Source organism: Protomyctophum bolini (genome assembly GCF_963924005.1).
Source record: "Protomyctophum bolini genome assembly, chromosome: 18".
NCBI lineage: Eukaryota > Metazoa > Chordata > Actinopteri > Myctophiformes > Myctophidae > Protomyctophum > Protomyctophum bolini.
Window position 1 is genome coordinate 11,677,745 of NC_137879.1, and position 18,383 is coordinate 11,696,127.

At 46.2% G+C, this 18,383-nt stretch overlaps 2 protein-coding genes across 3 annotated transcripts in view; one reads left to right on the top strand and one right to left on the bottom strand.

Moving 5' to 3' along the window:
• The window catches only part of LOC308332578 (dual specificity phosphatase 29-like), a 245,821-nt gene that overhangs the window by 125,158 nt on the left and 102,280 nt on the right, over window positions 1-18,383 (top strand). The gene's annotated exons all lie outside the window — the stretch shown is intronic.
• The window catches only part of adkb (adenosine kinase b), a 137,869-nt gene that overhangs the window by 74,284 nt on the left and 45,202 nt on the right, over window positions 1-18,383 (bottom strand). For both annotated transcript variants that reach the window (XM_080788888.1, XM_080788889.1), the window contains exons 5-6: window positions 4,961-5,133; window positions 456-564 (exon numbers count right to left, since the gene is read on the bottom strand). In XM_080788888.1, the coding sequence (XP_080645014.1) occupies window positions 456-564; window positions 4,961-5,133 (282 nt within the window). The remainder of the gene's footprint in view (window positions 1-455; window positions 565-4,960; window positions 5,134-18,383) is intronic.

Below are 18,383 nucleotides of genomic sequence, written 5' to 3' on the forward strand. Positions count from 1 at the left end.
AATACATCTGTCCATAGCCATCTATTGTCTGTAATGACTGAGTTTTTGTCAATGGGGGGTTGGGGGGGGGGGGGGGGGGGGGGGGGTATCAAGGGGGTTTTCAGGGGGTATGAACTCGCATATAATCAATTTGCACACTTTTGGCTGCACCTGTTGGCTCGTCTGCGTGTTAAAAGAAATGAATGACTGCATTACATGTACAACAATTTCACACTGTGCCGCAGCGCCCTTTGTGTGCAGAGCCACGAGGGAGACTGGGGACGAGCCGTTGTTGCTGCATTGTCTCAAAAGGCAACGTAGCTCATCTCAGCCGACAATGGATGAATGGATATATTGACAATGCAGAAAGGCGCGCGGCGAGGCACTTCCTGAATAAAGCCTCTTAACATTTTGTCCTCTCTCTGGCAAAAGAGAAAAGGGAAAACAGTCATTTGAATGTAGAGGGTCTCACTTACCGCAATATAATAGACCTTGGCTTTCTCCACCAGCTCCCAGTTGCTGTCCAAGTCCAGGTGTTTTTCCTTTTTGTAGCAGTTTGCCGCTGCCAGGTTAGCAACAAGGGACCTGCCGAAGACAGATCCCATAAATCTTCCACCTTGCTTATCATCCATCTTAATTTTGTCTCAAAAACATCCCTAAAAACAGTCAGGCCTCCAAGTCCTTTCCTTTGTTCCTTCAAGATATAAAAGGACGATAATGGGTTTTTTTAACGTCTGGACCAAGGTGAAAATAAGTCACCTAGATTTTCTTTGTTCTTTGCTTTTCACCGGCGGCGAAAAGGGGATTAGAATTAACGTAAAGCAAAAGGGGATTTCACATTATGATATTTTACACAGCAGCTATTGATTGATAGCTCAAACTATTCACGTTATCAATCACATAAACCTGGAAAGTGGTCCATTATTAACATAGGTGGGAAAAGCAACATGATTGAATCACGAATGACAGTGGTGGAAAGTAACTAAGTACATTTACTTAAGTACTGTGCTTTTTGACCCGAGATCAGATTCTAAAAATGTCTTCTACATCCTGACAGTTTTCTGAAAAAGCTATGTTTCTATATGTCAGTCGTTCTAAAAAAAACAAAATAGCAGACCTACAAGCTCGTAGCGCGGCACTCGGTGGCGTGCTATGAGCTTGTAGATAGCATAAAATAATGCCAACACCAAAAGGGGTTCCCGCCCAAAATGGGTTAAGTACAATTGTTAGTATTTCCATTTCCCAGTACTTTTACTTCAACTCTACTACATTTATTTGAAAACTTTACTTACTCGTTACTTTGTAGATGTTGATTATTATTACAAAACATACGGTACATTAACCACTTCAGCCCTATACATACATTTCGGCCATTTGAAAATAGCCGATCTACAAGCTCACAATGTGCCGCGATTACTGAAGTAAAACATTAAAGTACTTTTTTCCACCGCGGCTAAATGAACACGCGAGTGAAGTACAGCGAAGGGAGGGGGGTGGGGGGGGGGAAGCAGGTGGCGTTATCTTAACATAGTAGCTCATTAGCTAGTCCTTGTGTGTATTGTCTGTCTCTTTATGAGCGGCCATCAAAATGAGTGCAACCATCATTGTCGCTACTTAAGGGAAACAGTGAAGTCTCCCGTCTGACGGCAGTATGGGGGCGCTGCTGGTTCACGGGGTCCGTTCTCACATGATGGACGGGCTGAGAGATGCTGAGTGGCGCTTCCTTAGCGCCAAGGAATGAACACGCTTTTACACAGCAGCTACAATCAGAGTTACAGTGTAAAAAAATGACTTTTACTGTACACAGTATATACTCTCGAGCGGTAATATGATGAACACTGATGATTTTACCGTGTGTACGCAGATCAGGGCCTGACCACCATGACAGCTGCGACTGGGATCGCTGAATAATGCACCGTGTTTCACAAACACTGGGTTGGGACCCATTTGTGGGGCGCGGACACATTTTCTAAAAATATTCCCCCCCAAAAAACCGATAATAGCCTAATCTACAAGGTCGCAACGCGGCACAAAGCGTCACGTTGTGCGCTTGTAGATCTGCCATTTTCACTAGTTTGGGTCTCGGGCAAATAAAACGTCTAAACTCTCTTTTGGGTCTCGACCTGAGAAGTTTGGGAAACGGTGATCTAATGGACTGCGAGTGCCATTAACCCCTAAGTCACTGGTTCCAAAACATTCCTGCATCAGGGCCCACTTGAACAACTTGAATGGCCCACCCATCTGACCACACGGAAGCGCATTGATCGTTTAATTTAACTATCAATCGCATCACATTTTGATTAACACAAACATAGTACACTATACGTTTTAAGTGTATATTTACCGGTATCATTATCACATTTTTACAAGGTTTTAAACGAAAAAAATCTTATAAATGTAATTCAAATCTTAGCGTTTTGTCAATTATTTTGGGGCCCCACTGACCCACTTGCAATAAACTCACGGCCCCAACAGGTTGGGAAGTTCAATGGACACGTTTTAGAGCGCCGAAATAGCAGCATAATAAATACTATGGCAAAAATGTGAAACTCATAAGCTATGCAGGGAGGAGCGATGCAAGGCGGCTACTTAGGAATGGGCAATATATTGATCAGTTAAGAGTGTCTGGAGATTGAGAACCGCCGGTGTAAATCACCCCAAAACCATTAAATCACCCCAAAACCATTCACTAGCATCGTTAAGGGTGTAAATCACCCCAAAACCATTCACTAGCATCGTTAAGGGTGGGCGAAATGACTGAATGTGATCGTTTAACCCGCTTCAAAGAGTGGAACGCCGATCGTTTCATTCGGGGTGGGGTCGGGGGGTGGGGCAGGAGAGAGAGAGAGGTGGCTTTCCAGAAGGCCTGCGCTGTACTCAGTCAGCCTGTGGGTCCGTCAGTGTCACACAGCGATCCTTCAAAGCCATCGCCCGGGCCCAATCTGGCGCTGGCGGCGACCTTTCCCCCTGCATGGCCTCCTGAGCTGTCTGTTAAACACCTGTAAGAAATATTACAGGGCTCCCGCTCCCAGAGCATGGCCACCTGACCTTTTCTGGTGTCAGAGAGCCCCACATCAAACAACCCTGCAAAGACCACTCAATGAAGGGGGCCTGTTGGCTCCCCCGGTCAGCCGGGGGAGGTGTGTGTGTGTGTGTGTGTGGAGGAGGGACGACTGACTGACACCTCCAGTAGCAGCAGATGAAGGGTCGAAGAGAAGGGGAGTCTTTAGTGAGGGAAGGTTATTGATCCACACCTGGGCCGACATGCACTGGAGCACTGGAGGCTTCACCGCTGCTGATTGTGTGCGTGTGTGTGTGTGTGTGTGTGTGTGTGTGTGTGTGTGTGTGTGTGTGTGGGTATGAGTGAGGCTAGATGTGGCGGGGAGGGTGTAGGATGGGGTGTGTATGTGTGTGTTGGGGGGGTGACAAGGCGATGACCTCTGCTGTCCGAGACAGTAGCATGATGACGGTAGCGTGAGAGAGAGTCGTCTGAGACGCCAAAGCCCCCCCCTTTTTTTACAGCAGAAGCAGGCTGACAGGTGAGAGCCGGGATAGCCCAGTACAGCCATCTATAACACATTGCGGGTGTCAGCCATGTAGATGGATGACAACCCACTGGGGCGGCAGAGACCGAGCGGAGCGGAGGCCGCCTGCAAAAACACACTCAAGCTGTTCCCCGTTCTCTTTGATGTGCCAGCCAAGTTATGATTCCCTCCGTTATGACTTCCAGCCCCGTGAGGGGCCAATCGAATCGGGGCTGCCATAGATGTAAAACGAACCAAGAAATGACTCTTTGGAATCTGAGTTGGAGAGGCGGGGGGGGGGGGGGGGGGGGTAATTTCCTGGTCAAAGGTGATTGGTAGGGAGCCAACCAAGACTGCCTCCCCCTGGTCAGCCGGGGCGCCTGATGGAGGGGAAAAGGAACTGTTTGGAATAACGTGTTCCTTCCACGCACTACGTCCAACCGGGGAAACTCCCCTCTGTCAGGTGGTAAGAAGCGGTTTGGACTCCTCATGCATTGAAGGAAGCATGAGGACAGTCCAGTGCTCTCCGCAGATTAGCAGAGGGAGTGGTAGAGCCCAGGATTACATTAGATAATTGACACTGGGTGAAAAAATGCGTGGGATGATTTTTTGTTTTTGTTTAAAAGAAGGGAGCCGACCTCTTGTCTCCAGTGATGCAGGCAGCACAGGTGCCGGTAGGCTCCTTGTTAAGTTGTGTTTAGGCATGTAACGATATATCATGAATCGATTTAAATCGATATGAATCCCGACAATTTTTTTCTTCTTTTTTTAGGGGGCTAGTATGAAATGTGAAATGAGTGCTCTGCAGTGCTTTAGCTTTAAGCACTGCAGAGGGGAGCTGTGTGCCCAGGTGATGGTCGTTGATGCTCATTAATACATCAAGGAAGGCAATTATGTTTCTGCACTGTCAAATAGGTCTACATCTATCCTAAGTTGCAATCAAAGAAAGCTTTTTTTTATGTTAACTCAAGCCAGGTTCTAAACAAGAAAGCATGTTTACAGTTGTTGCACAGAAATTAAGTAATTTTACATGCAATGTAGTTAATTAGAAATTGTGGGGGAAAAAAGCTTGGGGGGGGGGTGGAGATAAATCATAAAAAAAGATTGTCATTTGTCTCGAAAATACATTTGTGTTTAAAATATCGTGAAAAATCCTATCGTGAACCTCATATCGTATCGTGAGTTGAGTCGTTACATGCCTAGTTGTGATCCTACTGTACCTGTTGTCTCCGGTGCAGGCAGCGCAGCACAGGTGCCAGTAGGCTCCTCGTTAACCCATTTAGGCCTGACCTCAAAATGTAAAAAAGAATCTTCTAAATTTTTCAAAAATAGCAGACCTACAAGCTCGTAGCGCTCGCTATGTAGATCTTCTATTTTTCAATAGCTAAATTATAACAATGTTTAAAACACCAAAAGGGGTTCCCGCCCAAAATGGGTTAAGTTGTGTTCCTTCCTACCTGTTGTCTCCGGTGATGCAGGCAGCACAGGTGCCGGTCGGCTCCTCGTTCTGTTCGTAGTAGCGCGCGTCCACGTGCGCCTCCTCCGCCTTCTTCTTCAGGATCTCTCCGAAGCGATCGTTTCCGATGCAGCCGAAGAAGGTCGCCACCTTGTGGGGTTTCTGGAGCATCCACTAAATAGGAAGGAATGGGAGAGAACAAAAAAACAACACACTTGTGTGAAGTGAGGGGTCACTCTTATCATCATACATAATCACATTCAGGCCAATCACTTTTGGCGTCCTCACTTTTTAATCCTCAATTCCGTGGTGAAGCTGGCTATATAGAAGCCAGTCTGTAGGTTGCTCAGCCAATCAAATCATCGCAATGGGTGGGGTACACACATTGCTCAGCCAATCAAATCATCGCTATGTGGTACACAAAGCTGTGTATAGGAGAGTCTAGCGCCCCTCAAAAACAAACAACCGTTTCAGGAAGCTCAGTTTACAAAATAAAATGAGTGTCTGAGATTGTGGAGTTCAACCGAGGCAGATGGCGCCACAAACTGTAGCTACACAGCAAACACTGCTTGCTATTTTTATGTTTTTTAATGTGATGTCTACGAGCTGTCACACAAACAACCCACCAGGACCCCAAACCCCACACGGCACAGAGGCGCTATTCTTACCCGCGTGCGCACTCCTTCCTGCCTGTGAGCTAAAAACAGTCCCATCTCCTTATTTGCACAACCCTCATAATTCAAGGTTCCATCCCAACTTATGCAAACACAGGCACTCTGTGAGAGTGTGTGTGTTACCTGCTACACCGCGAAGACACTCCCTGACTGGCTATTTCTATGGTCCCGCACAGTAAAATCCTCAGTGTTCAATGTATCCATGTGCATCTCAGAGAGCGTACAAATTAAACCAAATGGACCCGTATTTGGTTACACATGCACAATATATCAAAGTTAAATTAACACATCCCCCTTTACCATAACGTGAGGCCAGTATCAGTGAAATGCGCAACATAAACAGAGAAGAAGCAGCATTAACCGTCCGACCCGGAAGTGATTGTCCTCCATCGCGGTGACAGTCTCGCTCGTAAACTGCCGATCGGACTATTATGCTTAGCGCGACCTCAAAATAATGTTTTATTAAGCTCCCAATATCATACTTTATCCCATTCTGAGCACTGAAAACCACTAATGGCCGCGTGCACACGGGTGACACCAAAGATAGGGATGTAGGCGGTAGACATTTATCCTGAAGCTGGATTCATGCTCTTTAATCAAAACTCGTGATCTCGTGAATGGCCAAGATTGTAATTATATCAGAGATATCTCGAAGGCTGGCTTGGATTGTGTTAACACGAAGGACTATAATAACACAACACTGTGCGACAGCCCTGATGTACTCAGTGACTTTTTACCTGGTGCCTGATGAGAGAGAGGGACTGCTCAAATTCTCTCGCACTCAGGTTTAACCTGCAAAGATTTATTGACGTACGGTACGCCGGGCCGGCTTGCTATGTTTGCTCGTTTTATTGCAGCCGAGCGCTCCTGTTTTGTTGCTGACGGCGGGCCCCTTGTGAATGAGATGTTGCTGCTTTCAGGGATGACCTGTATATGTGTGAAATTAATCATTTCACACAACCAAATAGCATCTCGGCGGGGGAAGAAAAATGCATTTTCATCACCCAGCCATCCTGAGTCGCTCTTCCTCTGTTATTTCGTGCTCCCTGGATTCGGTGGGTATAACTAGTTCAGATGGGAGGAAAAAAAATAAAGGATCGCTGTGGAGAAAATTCATTACTTTTACGCAAGGCTCAGGTGTGTTTGCCGAACAAGGATGTCAATTACAAAAAGGTGGTGTATCGGGTATAGGGATTGCTTGGGCTTTTACAAGGTACACACACACACACACACACACACACACACACACACACAAAATGAACAGTAACAAAATAACACCGCCAGATATGACTGCAGGGACTGTGTGTGTGTCCACGAAGCAGGTCTACCATGTGTGTCATGGTTCATCCATTCAGCCGTGCCTGCCCACCTCTCCCATCACACACACACACACAGTCACGAGCGCGCAACACGGTGAAAGCCGACAGAAGTGAGCTCTTCTCCAACCTCCTGCTGCAGGCGGTCTCACACTTATCAAGGTCAGCGGCTCGGGTACACGTCAAGTCCAATCTGATTTTCCCGTAGCCGTGATGAGCTCCGAATCCAAGGTTAGGAGCTGCGGGCTGTAAATAATGACAGCGCGGGCCCCTCCATTTGCAGGCCTCTCAGGTGGGAATAGAGCGGGGGGCCACTCAGGGCCCCGCCGTCCCCCCTGATGACAGCGTGTTGAATCACCGTACAGGCCCCCCACCACCACCCACCACTCTCTCTCCCCCTCTCTCTCTTTTTCTCTGTGACCGTCAGCTCAGCTCTCACTGCCAGCTCAGCTTGCTTGTCATCTTACCAGGGTCATTAACAGACACACATACGCGCAGACATGCGCGTCCGAGTACACACGGTGCACCCACGCGGGCGGGCAGCTTGCAAGTGCACGGATATACACATCACATCACATCACTTCCCCTATAGGCCTATACCATCGTCCCCACAACCCTCCACAGTTGCCAGAAGCTCTTTCCTCCAACATCCATGAACACAAATCAACAATAGATATGTAGAAATGGGCCATTACATGGGCGTAAGGAGACGAAAAATAAAAAAATCTATATGGCCTTTTCTGCACAGGAGTGGTGGTGGAGTTAGATCAATTCATTCCCATCCACCGGCACCCTGCAGACAATCCCTCTCCATTCCCCAGATTATGGCTAGATAATACCTCCATTATGACAAAAGCACTATCTGGTGGGGTCGTCGACGGGTCGACCCAACCCTGTGCTGGGTGTAATCATGCTTAGTCACATCCCCAATTATACCGCAGTGGCAAGAGGCAGGGATTGGCAAATGTACATCAAGGCGCTTCATTACTGAGAAGGGGGGGGCGCTCCGGTGAAATTAAGCAGCAGATGAGACGGAGACGGATTTGGCCCCAGGCGGCATGTTAGGAGAGAGAGAGGGAGAGAGAGAGAGAGAGAGAGAGAGAGAGAGAGAGGGGAGATTGAGAGCAAAAAAGGATAAAAAAGAAAACATGGATGGAAGAACGGGGGAAAAAAGAGATGGTGAAGGAACAGATTTCTCTGAAGGAGCTGGGAGCTTGTTTCTCTTGCACAGCAGCTCATGTATATTTACTTAACTAGGGAGAACGCCAGTCCCCAAAGATTAATAAGCTCCCACGATACACGCCACGTACAGCGTGCAGGCATATCTCTAGGTACGCACAGCAGGCGTGGTGGGAAACCTAATACAAATAGTGAGACAAAAAGAAAATACATATATATACCCCTGAAACGTGAAGGGAGCTGGGGAGGAGGAGGGGGGGGGGGGTGTTGAATGGAGCAGAGTCTCACTAGCTAAAGGCAAAGTGATGATAAGTGTACATTATGTTAAGTGGGCGAATAAGTCTGGCGTCTCTGTTTAGCTTCCATTTACCCAAATAATCTCACCCGTCCACACATGTCCCCCCCCCCTACAGCCCTGGGGGGGAGGGGGGGGGGGGGGGCAGATAGCTATTAATTATGACATCTCACGGCTGCAAGGAAGGAAGGAGCCCCCCACCACTCAGGGAGCTGACCCAGGCCTCCTCCTCCTCCTCCTCCAACGCCCAGCAGCTGCCACTCTTCACTATGCGGGGAGGCGCGCCGCGTGGCAGGTTCCAGGAGGGCAATTATACACAGCCCAGATGAGATGAGGCAGAGGCAGGGCTGTGGATGTTTGGGGACTCGAGCGCTCAAGACTGCCATTAACACTATAAGCTACCTTCCCTCTTCTATTTTTTTTAAAAATTCTCTCTCTCTCTCTTTCTATCTCTCTGCTGTATATTGATGAAGTGGTAATGGGTTCTCTAGTTAGATATCCTTCCTGTAAAAACACAGTCTTGTTTCTAGTCTCCCTCGGGGGTCAATGTATTCCCCCATACACAGTTGCCGGCGAATTCATTCTGCAGTATTAATGATGCAATTCCGATGCAATTCAGATGTACCGAAGACGACGCCACACAAACACAATGGTTTCTTTTTGTTAAGAGGAGGAGGGAGGGGGACCTTGCCGTCACTCCTCGTTTTCCACGATTTAGCTCACAGTTCGCTGCAGTTCATCCATAAGACCATTTTTAAAAACACAAGGACAGAGAAGACTTCCATTCTCCTCGCTTCACCTCACCGACAGGGTCCACTAGAGAAGAGAATGTCCGTACCCTAATGACGGCCACATTAATTATAGGCTTATCAACCCCGGAAAATGGAAGGAAAAAAAATTCAATAGGGCTATTTATAGAGGCCTAAAATAGAAGGGGGGGGGGGGGGGGGGCTGCGCACTAGGGTGGCCAGAAAAAAAAAGACTGTCTGCTTTGCACTCCAAGTCCTTGGGGCGTGGAAGGTGGAGGTGGAACGGTTGTAAGATCATGGTGTTTCATTTACCGTGTGTAGTTAAAACAACAACCAAACATCTGTCTATCAGGACCTGTCATGACTGCTGCTTTTATATAAAGTATGGTATACCCCCCCCCCCCCCCCACACACACACACACACACACACACACACACACACACACACACCATCAAACCGGCTGACATTGATGAGGTCTGGCAGCTTCCATTAAATCACTCTTTCCTGTAAAGTGCCAAGCATCAAAGCGAGCCGCGGCCGAGGATTTTTCACTCAATCAGGTAACAAACACACAAGGCTTTTTTCTCTTCCCCCCCACCCTCCACATCTCATGTCCTCTTAGGACCCTGCCTGTGCCTTCTGGTCAATAACTCCTATCAGTTCAATTTCATGCACAGTTAGCCATGTTGGGGTGCTATAGGGCACTGCACCACGTGTTGGGGTTGCATATGTTGTTGTGGTTGTTGGGGACCCACCAGACCCTGGGAGTTTTGATAATTGGGGGAGGGCAGGGGTTCTCAACTCGGGGGGTCGCGACCCCTCGGGTGGGAGGGTCACCAAATTATTTTGGGGTCCCCAGATTTTTTTTTTTTAAATGTGTGTGTGTGTGTGTGTGTGTGTGTGTGTGTATATATATATATATATATATATATATATATATATATATATATATATATATATATATATATAGCAACTGAATGGCTGGAAAATTGAAATTGAGAATTTACATAGTACACATACTACATTCCTTGATGATTACATCTGATTTCAGTTTATTAATTATTTACGATGTATTTTCTCTATTATTAAGGTTATTGTAGCGGTCGATTTGTATTGCAGGGTGGGGAGGGGGGCAGGGGTCACAAGACATGGCCAAAGCATTTCCTACGGGGTCCCAACCAGCCAAAAACGTTGAGACTGAGAACCCCTGCATGGGGTACTAGGGGACCTGGAGGGGCTGCTGTTATACGTGTGAAGAGCGCCGGGGCTGTAGCCGGGGCTATAGCGCAGGTTGTTTTAAATCTGCTCGCCATGCACGGTGGCTCCCTGCCAAGCCATTAAGAGTCCCCGGGCCTTGCTTCAGTGATACAGCTAAAGGAAGTGAGGGAGAGAGGGAGAGAGAGCTGTAAATGATCAACAAGATAATGTGCTGATTATCAGTCAAAGGCATGGATAAGCTCCCTCCCCAGTAGTTTCCTTTCAGATCACTCAGGCGGCATTCTCCTCTCTGCAATCAACACTCAAAGAGAAGGCACAGCGGCAGCCAGGCTCCCCTTCTTCATGGGAATACAAGCCAATACGTTCTTCAAAAACCCTCCCCGAGACACACATTGCTCCTGCTCATTGCTAGTCATTGCTAGTCATTGCTAACGCGCTGGATAGGCGCGTTGTTGCGAGTGTGCCCTTATAATAACACCACAACGGTTTCTAGGGCTCCCTTTTATGTGCCGACACTGGCAGTGGGATATCAAGATGACTGATAAGGAGAGAGATGTGTTATCATCCTCATCCATGTGTTAAATCAGACAACAGACTCCTGAACCAAGAGTGTGTGCCATGGACCAGTGACTAGAAGATGAATAGACTGGGGCCACCACAGCATGCCATTAGCAACACTACCCAAAATGAACACCAGGGCTTGTTGAAAAATAAACAAAAAATCTAACTACTACTTATATCACAGAGGCTGCAATAATGTCATAAAAGAGCCAGGTTAGAAATGGACATCTAAACAAGGTTGTTAGATAATACTAGGCCCGAGGTGTCTTGTCTGTCTGTCGGTGTGCCTTTTATGCTCATATACTGTACAGGGTGAAACCTATGATCTGGAGAATAATTATTACACTATTACGCTTGTTGGAGACATGACCAAAGCATTTCCGGGGGTCCCCAGCCAAAAATGTTGCTCTAACCCATTCTGGGCAGGAACCCCTTTTAGTGTTTTAAACATGTTATAATTTAGCTATCGAAAAATAGCAGATCTACAAGCTCAGGTCTGCTATTTTTGAAACATTGTGAAAATATTTATTTCAGAAAACAGGAATTTTTAAAAACTTTGAGGTCAGGGCTAAATGGGTTAAATACCACTTTTATGATCACAGTATAAAATGTGGTGGTTCCAGGAATCTCTGTTTGCATATATCTTGAGAAGTGCTCATCCGACGGACTTCACGCTGTACTTGGCGGATGTACTGCGCCCATGGGAGTCCAACCAATGAGCAGTTCTCATTGACTCCCATGCGAGTCCAACCAATGAGCAGTTCTTGAGAATGCTGCAAGCAGCGCTTCAGGGGGCCAAACAATTGCGTGGCCACTACCAAATGGCCATGCATTCCAAATGACCACCACGGGCTCCGAATGACCACGTGCTCCGAATGTAATGGACTTTCCCCCCAATTAGAAGAATTTAAACTTGACTTCCCAAATCCTTCAGCACTGTAAAATGCCAGTGGTGGAAAAAAGTACTCCAATGTTTTACTTACAGTAAGTAAAAGTATCAATACTGCAAATTCTCAGCCAACGCAGGGAAGCTGGAAGTACCCTCACTAAAAACGCCGGGACAACGCTCCACACGTCCCAAACTCTTCTCCCTTCTGGCTCCAAAGCTGTGGAATGCACTTCCCATTGCAGTCAGAACTGCAGCATCACTCCCAATCTTCCGCCGTAGTCTGAAAACCCACCTTTTCAGACTCCATCATGGCCCATAGCACTTACCCCACCCCCTTAGATAGCAATTCTGTAGACTTAGATAGCATTTGATACAGACTTATAGCATGTTATGTCACAAAACAGTCATATCTAGGGACCTCAAAACCTACTCTAGTGAGGCCTTTAACCTAGAACTGGAGAGACTGGATTGGTCCGATGTGCTCAGGAGCTCACTAGTCGAAGAAGCATGGCTTGGCTTTAAAACCAAATTTACAACAGTACTAAACAACATGGCTCCTCTGAGAACCATCAGGGTCAAAACCCGCTCGGAGCCATGGATGAATTCGGACATACTGACTGCAATGAAAGCCAGAGACAACAAATGCTCTGAACTTCTTAAATGCAAGTCCAAGCTAGCTAAGCGCTTCGACAGTGATCTCCAAACCAAACTGTGCATCCTTAAAACCCAATGTAACAAGCTAAGAAACGGTGTAATTGCCATGACCAAATCAGCCAAAAGTAACTTTATCAATGATAAAGCCGAGGAAATCAAAAACAATCCTCGGGAGCTCTGGAAGCTACTAAACAACCAACTAGGCTGTGGTCAGAAACTTAAAACCAGGTTTACTAACATAAACATCAAATCAAATAACACCCTCATCACTGACAAGGTTGATGTAGCCAATCACTTGAACATCTTCTTTACAAACATTGCAACAATGCTGGTTAACAAACTGCCCTCCCACTCTGGGCTTTTTGGTGTAGAGCACATCAAAGGCTTCTACAAAAACCTAGGTGTTTGTAAAGATGATTTTAAAATGACAATGGTAACAACTGAGGAGGTACTTAAGAAACTGAGTGCCCTCCAACCCCACAAGGCCACTGGCCATGACAATATTCCCTCCAAATTTCTCAGAGACTCAGCCATTTCCATAGCTCCAGTCATCACCCACATAGTTAACCTCTCCATCAAACAAGGACAGGTCCCCAGAGATTTTAAACTGGCCAAAGTAACCCCCCTGTACAAAAAAGGGAGCAAATTAGAACCCGGCAACTACCGCCCTATTTCTATTCTAAGCTCCATCTCGAAAGTGATGGAAAAAATAGTCTATGAACAGGTTGAAAAGTATCTTGCCACTAATAAATTGTTGTACGAGTTCCAATCTGGTTTCAGAACATCCCACTCCACTGACACATGCCTTCTCTATTTGAGCGACCACATCAAACACGAGGTGGATGCTGGAAAATACTGCGGCATGGTCATGCTGGACCTCCAAAAGGCTTTTGACACCGTGAACCACTCCATACTGGTTAACAAGCTTAAAGCTATTGGTTTTGATAGCACATCAGTGAGCTGGATGCAATCCTACCTGGAGGGGAGAGAACAGATGGTGGAAGTGAACGGAACACTGTCCCCCCCCCCTCCCAGTGAGCTGTGGCGTCCCACAAGGAAGCATACTAGGGCCTTTACTGTTCCTAATATATGTAAACGACATGACTTCAGCTTGTGACTGCAACTTGTTCCTGTTCGCAGACGACTCAGCACTGCTGGTCTCGGACAGGAACAAACTGCAGGTTGAAAAGACCCTCAGCTCTGAACTCGGTAGAATCTGCACCTGGCTCGCTGATAACAAACTATCCTTACACCTGGGAAAAACTGAATCCATTCTCTTCGGATCAAATAGTAATCTCAAAAAGGCAGATGGCTTCTTGGTTAGAGTTGGTGATGATATTATCACACGGAAGGATCAAATTACCTACCTAGGTTCCATCCTGGAGGCCAATCTTTCCGGTGATAAGATGGCCACCAACGTAATCAAAAAAGTCAATCAAAGAACAAGATTCCTCTACAGGATCTCCTCACTGGTCGACAAAAACACCTTGAAGACCTTAACAGGAGCCCTTGTACAAGGTTTCTTTGACTATGCATCCACCTCCTGGTACCACAGCACCTCAAAGGCCCTTAAAACAAGGCTCCAGACCTCCCAAAACAAACTGGTCAGGCTCCTACTTGGCCTCACCCCCCGAACCCACCTCACCCCTGCCCACTTTGACAGGCTGGGATGGCTTAGGGTCGACGACAGAGTACAGCATCTTGCAATGGGTCTGGTCCACAAGATTAGATACACCACCAAGATACCCATGTACCTGTCTAAATACTTCCTTAATGTAAACGAAGTCCACACCCACAACACCAGAGGGAGTGCAACAAACCATGTACAACCCAGATTCGGCACAAACAAGGGACTAAATTCTTTTCGCTCCTATGCGACCAAAATGTGGAACGCCCTACCAACAGTCATTAAGACATGTGAATCCCTTGGCTCCTTCAAAACTGCTCTCAAAGGGCACCTACGGATGGCTGCAATTCGAAACTGGCCTCTGTAAAAGCTGAATTTGTATCTGGATTGTACTATGTTTTTGTATGGACGTGGTGTTGGGTGCCTGCACATATGCACACATGGCATCAACGCATGGTGTTGTGTGCAGGCGCCCTACACTCTGTCTTTGTACTATGGATTGTACTATGTTTTTGTATGGACGTGGTGTTGGGTGCCTGCACATATGCACACATGGCATCAACGCATGGTGTTGTGTGCAGGCGCCCTACACTCTGTCTTTCGTTTTCTTTTCTTTTATCCCCCTGTTCCCCTCACTGTATATATACTTTTTTTCCCTTTTCGCTTCCTATATGATGAATTCCTGTTCTGTTCTTTAACTACATAGAAGTGTCTATTTGTTTGTCTCTAAATGTTTTGATGAATTGAACAATGTGGACCCTGTTGTAAACAAGTGTAAGGCTTAATTGGGTCGTCCACTCACAGTTAACAGTCTTTGTATTGAGTTTGTGCTTGAAATGTACTGTAATTCTGCAAACTGTTAATAAAGATTTCAATCAATCAATCAATGTAGACAGCATAAGTGCATTGTATGTAGTCATAGCACGTCATAGTACATATGTGTAGCATAGTAGTATAGATGTATAGCTTATATGTATAGTTTCATTATAGATATTCCACTGTTACTTTCTTAGCTTACGCATGTTTCATGATAAATGTCTTTATGTGATGTATTCCCATGCTTTTTTGTTCTTGCTTAATGTAAGTCGCTCTGGATTAAGAGCGTCTGCTAAATGCCTAAATTGTAAATTGTAAATTGCAATGTAGAACTACTCTGTTACAAGTAAAAGTCCGGAATTCTCAAATGTACTTGAGTAAAAAGTACTGGTATAGTATTGGTATAAAAATTTACTTAAAGTACCAAAGGTAATGGTCTATGGAGTAAAAGTACAATATTTGCCTCTGAGATGTAGTGGAGTAGAAGTAAAAGTACTGGAAATTGGAAAAAATGTTGTAGTTAATGAGGATATATTCAACTATATTCAGGCCAGGTGCTGTATATATTTGCACTTTTTTCTTTTTTTGCCTGATGAAGTCCTAGACGGTCGAAACGTTGCATATTCGTTGTCATTAAATAAAGTACGTCTCGGAGCTCTACAAACTGGCGTGCGGATGTTCTTTCTCTTCTTTGATATATTCAACTCAAACATTCTCCGTGGTACCACAACACATGTTATCCCCGGTGTCTGCAGCATGACAATAATTAACATAACTATCACACATTCTGTGGCTGCTATACTGTATGTATAAGGTGAGGTACATCTCCTAGGAATTATATAACCATTGATTTGATAGTACAGGACACTGTAAGTCGACAGGTGTCATCGTCAGTCAAGAACTACAAACACTCGTGACATGTGTTTTAACTATACCACGTGTGATGTTTCAGATGTTAGACAATAATAACATTTATTGTTGTTGATGAGGAGAGTAGAGAGAGGCATTCCTTATCAAAATACATATTAAGTTATAACATCTTAAAGATGGAGTGCCGTTTCTGTTTTGTATGCCCCTATGGAGTTAACATGACTCTAATAGACCCCCATGGGTGTCGTTAGAATATTCAAATATGTCTTCCCTGTGTAGTTTTGGTTTCTTCCTGAAAGCTGAAAGCCTTTGAGTGAAGAGTCAACGCGACAACAAGGAGTGTCCCAGACAGTATCTTTGCCAACCCACTTCACAGATCCATCAAAAGGGCAAGTTCAGTAAAGCACACATCATAAACCTCCGCCCGGCCCCCCAGACACATCTTGCCGCAGCATCTTCACGCTGCATAGGAATAAGGGAAGTGTCGCTATCTCCAGGCGCCAAGTTTATCTAAAAAGGAAAACACCCGATAGTTGTTGGTTTTTACCCCCACCCTCTTCTTTTCGTTCTCTACCTACCTCCCTTGTTAAACACACAACCTTGATTTGGTTTCTGTTGCCCCGGAGGGGGTGAATTATTTACAGGATAAACAAGCCAATGTTGTCTGTGTCAGTCAGAGCCAAACTCCCCTATCGCCACCCCAGCGACCGAGCACCGATACAGCGCCATGAAACGGGTTTGCACGACAGGCCTTGCGATGGCGCCCATCAGGGGGGTGGGAGTGAGGGGCTTACGGAAGTACTTAACTGTACTGAAGGAGACGTTATGATGCGACACAGAATCCCATGATTTCCATGCTGGAATTGATTAATGCCTCCATTTTCCCGTAGGCCCTGAAACATTTTTACTGCATGGAACAGTGGTTTTCAACCCTTTTCATGTCAAGGTCCATTATTTATTCTGCATTTAAGCCACGGACCACCACTCTTGTGAGCGTAAAATGAAACCAAATGGAGCCGTAAGGGTCCATTTGGTTTCATTTTACACCCTCAAGAGTTAAAGATCTATAAGTGTCCATTTGATTACCAACTCTCCATCATTTACGTTTAACTGGGGACCACCTGGAACCCCCTCAAGGACCACTGGTTGAGAACCACTGGCATATAACGCTAATGTTACATACCAGCTCAGTGGCCTTGTGGGTTAGCGTGTTCACCCTGAGATCGGGAGGTTGTGTTCAGTCCCCCAGCCAGATCATACCAGCGACTATTAAAATGGGACCCAGTGGGACCCTGCTTGGCTTGCTTGTTTGGATTGGGGGTAAGACCCTGCGATATCAACTAGCGTCATGTCCAGGGGGTGTACTTATACACTGTGGCTGGGGGATACTTCAGACCAATTGGGTCTCCATTGACCCGCTGAGCGCTGTTCAGAGATGGACAGCCGCTGTGGGGGGCAATGGGGCTCAAGAGGTTTAACCACATGATCCGTAGCATCAAGAACATTCGCAATTAGGGATGCACGATTAATCTGTAGCATAATCGGAATAGGCCATATCGGCCATAAAAATGCCATATCGGTATCGGATCGGTCTCAAAATAATACAGATCGGTTTTGTGTACTCATCTCATTCAGTAGTCCTTCAGTTGTGAAAACAGACACTTGTAAAAGAGTATATTGATTGATTGAATACTTTATTAACAGGCTTTGGGTCAAACCCCTAGGGCCAAAGCGTGTTTCCATTGTGGTCCTCTGTATAACATCGGAATCGGTCAGAATCGGTATCGGCAGATAATCGGAGATTCATTTCATAATCATGCACCCCTATTCGCAATGCAACACGTGAGTTTGAAGATTCGCCATGCTTGGTGGTTTAGAGGGAAAAACGGAGGGGACCATGTATAGATTCCTGGGGGATGCTGGTCAACTATTGTTAAAGACCCCCGTTTAGCTTTGTCTGTTGTCTATCCCAACACAACTGGGCCATGTTCGGGGGAGGGAAGCCCGGCGTTGAGGATGATATTGCACCTACGTACCCCTACGGGCTGGGAGGGAGGAGTAGGACGGAAGCCCAGCCTACGTCCTCCCGGTGGGGGCTCCTCACTGGCAGGTGAGTCAGTAGGATACATACAGCAGCAAGGACAACACAGGGATATTTGTGGGGAGGAATGAATTTGGCAGAACAACTAAATTGGGGAAAAGGGAGAAAGAATTGAGAAAAAAAGACCCGTTTAATGCAAAAAAAAAAATCACAAAAGTTCATGGCCCCTCTTTTTTGAGTGCATTAAAACCAGACCCATGGGACGGGAGTCAAGCACACTGGGGGATTTTAAAAGCACATGTATACTGATTTATCAGTGCACTTGTGTTTCAGAGAAAGGTGTGTGGGGGGGGGGCAACACGGCGATCATAAAGTGGCATTTGTGCTTGCTGGGGGGTTGTTGCCATACAAGGCTCAGGCAGAGGGATGATGAGGGGACCTTTGCAGCTAAAGCCTCTAATCCCATCAGTGGAAAGGGTTTTGCAGCTGGTGGGAGTCAGTGCAGCTGTGCTCTCTCTCACCCCACTGTCGCCC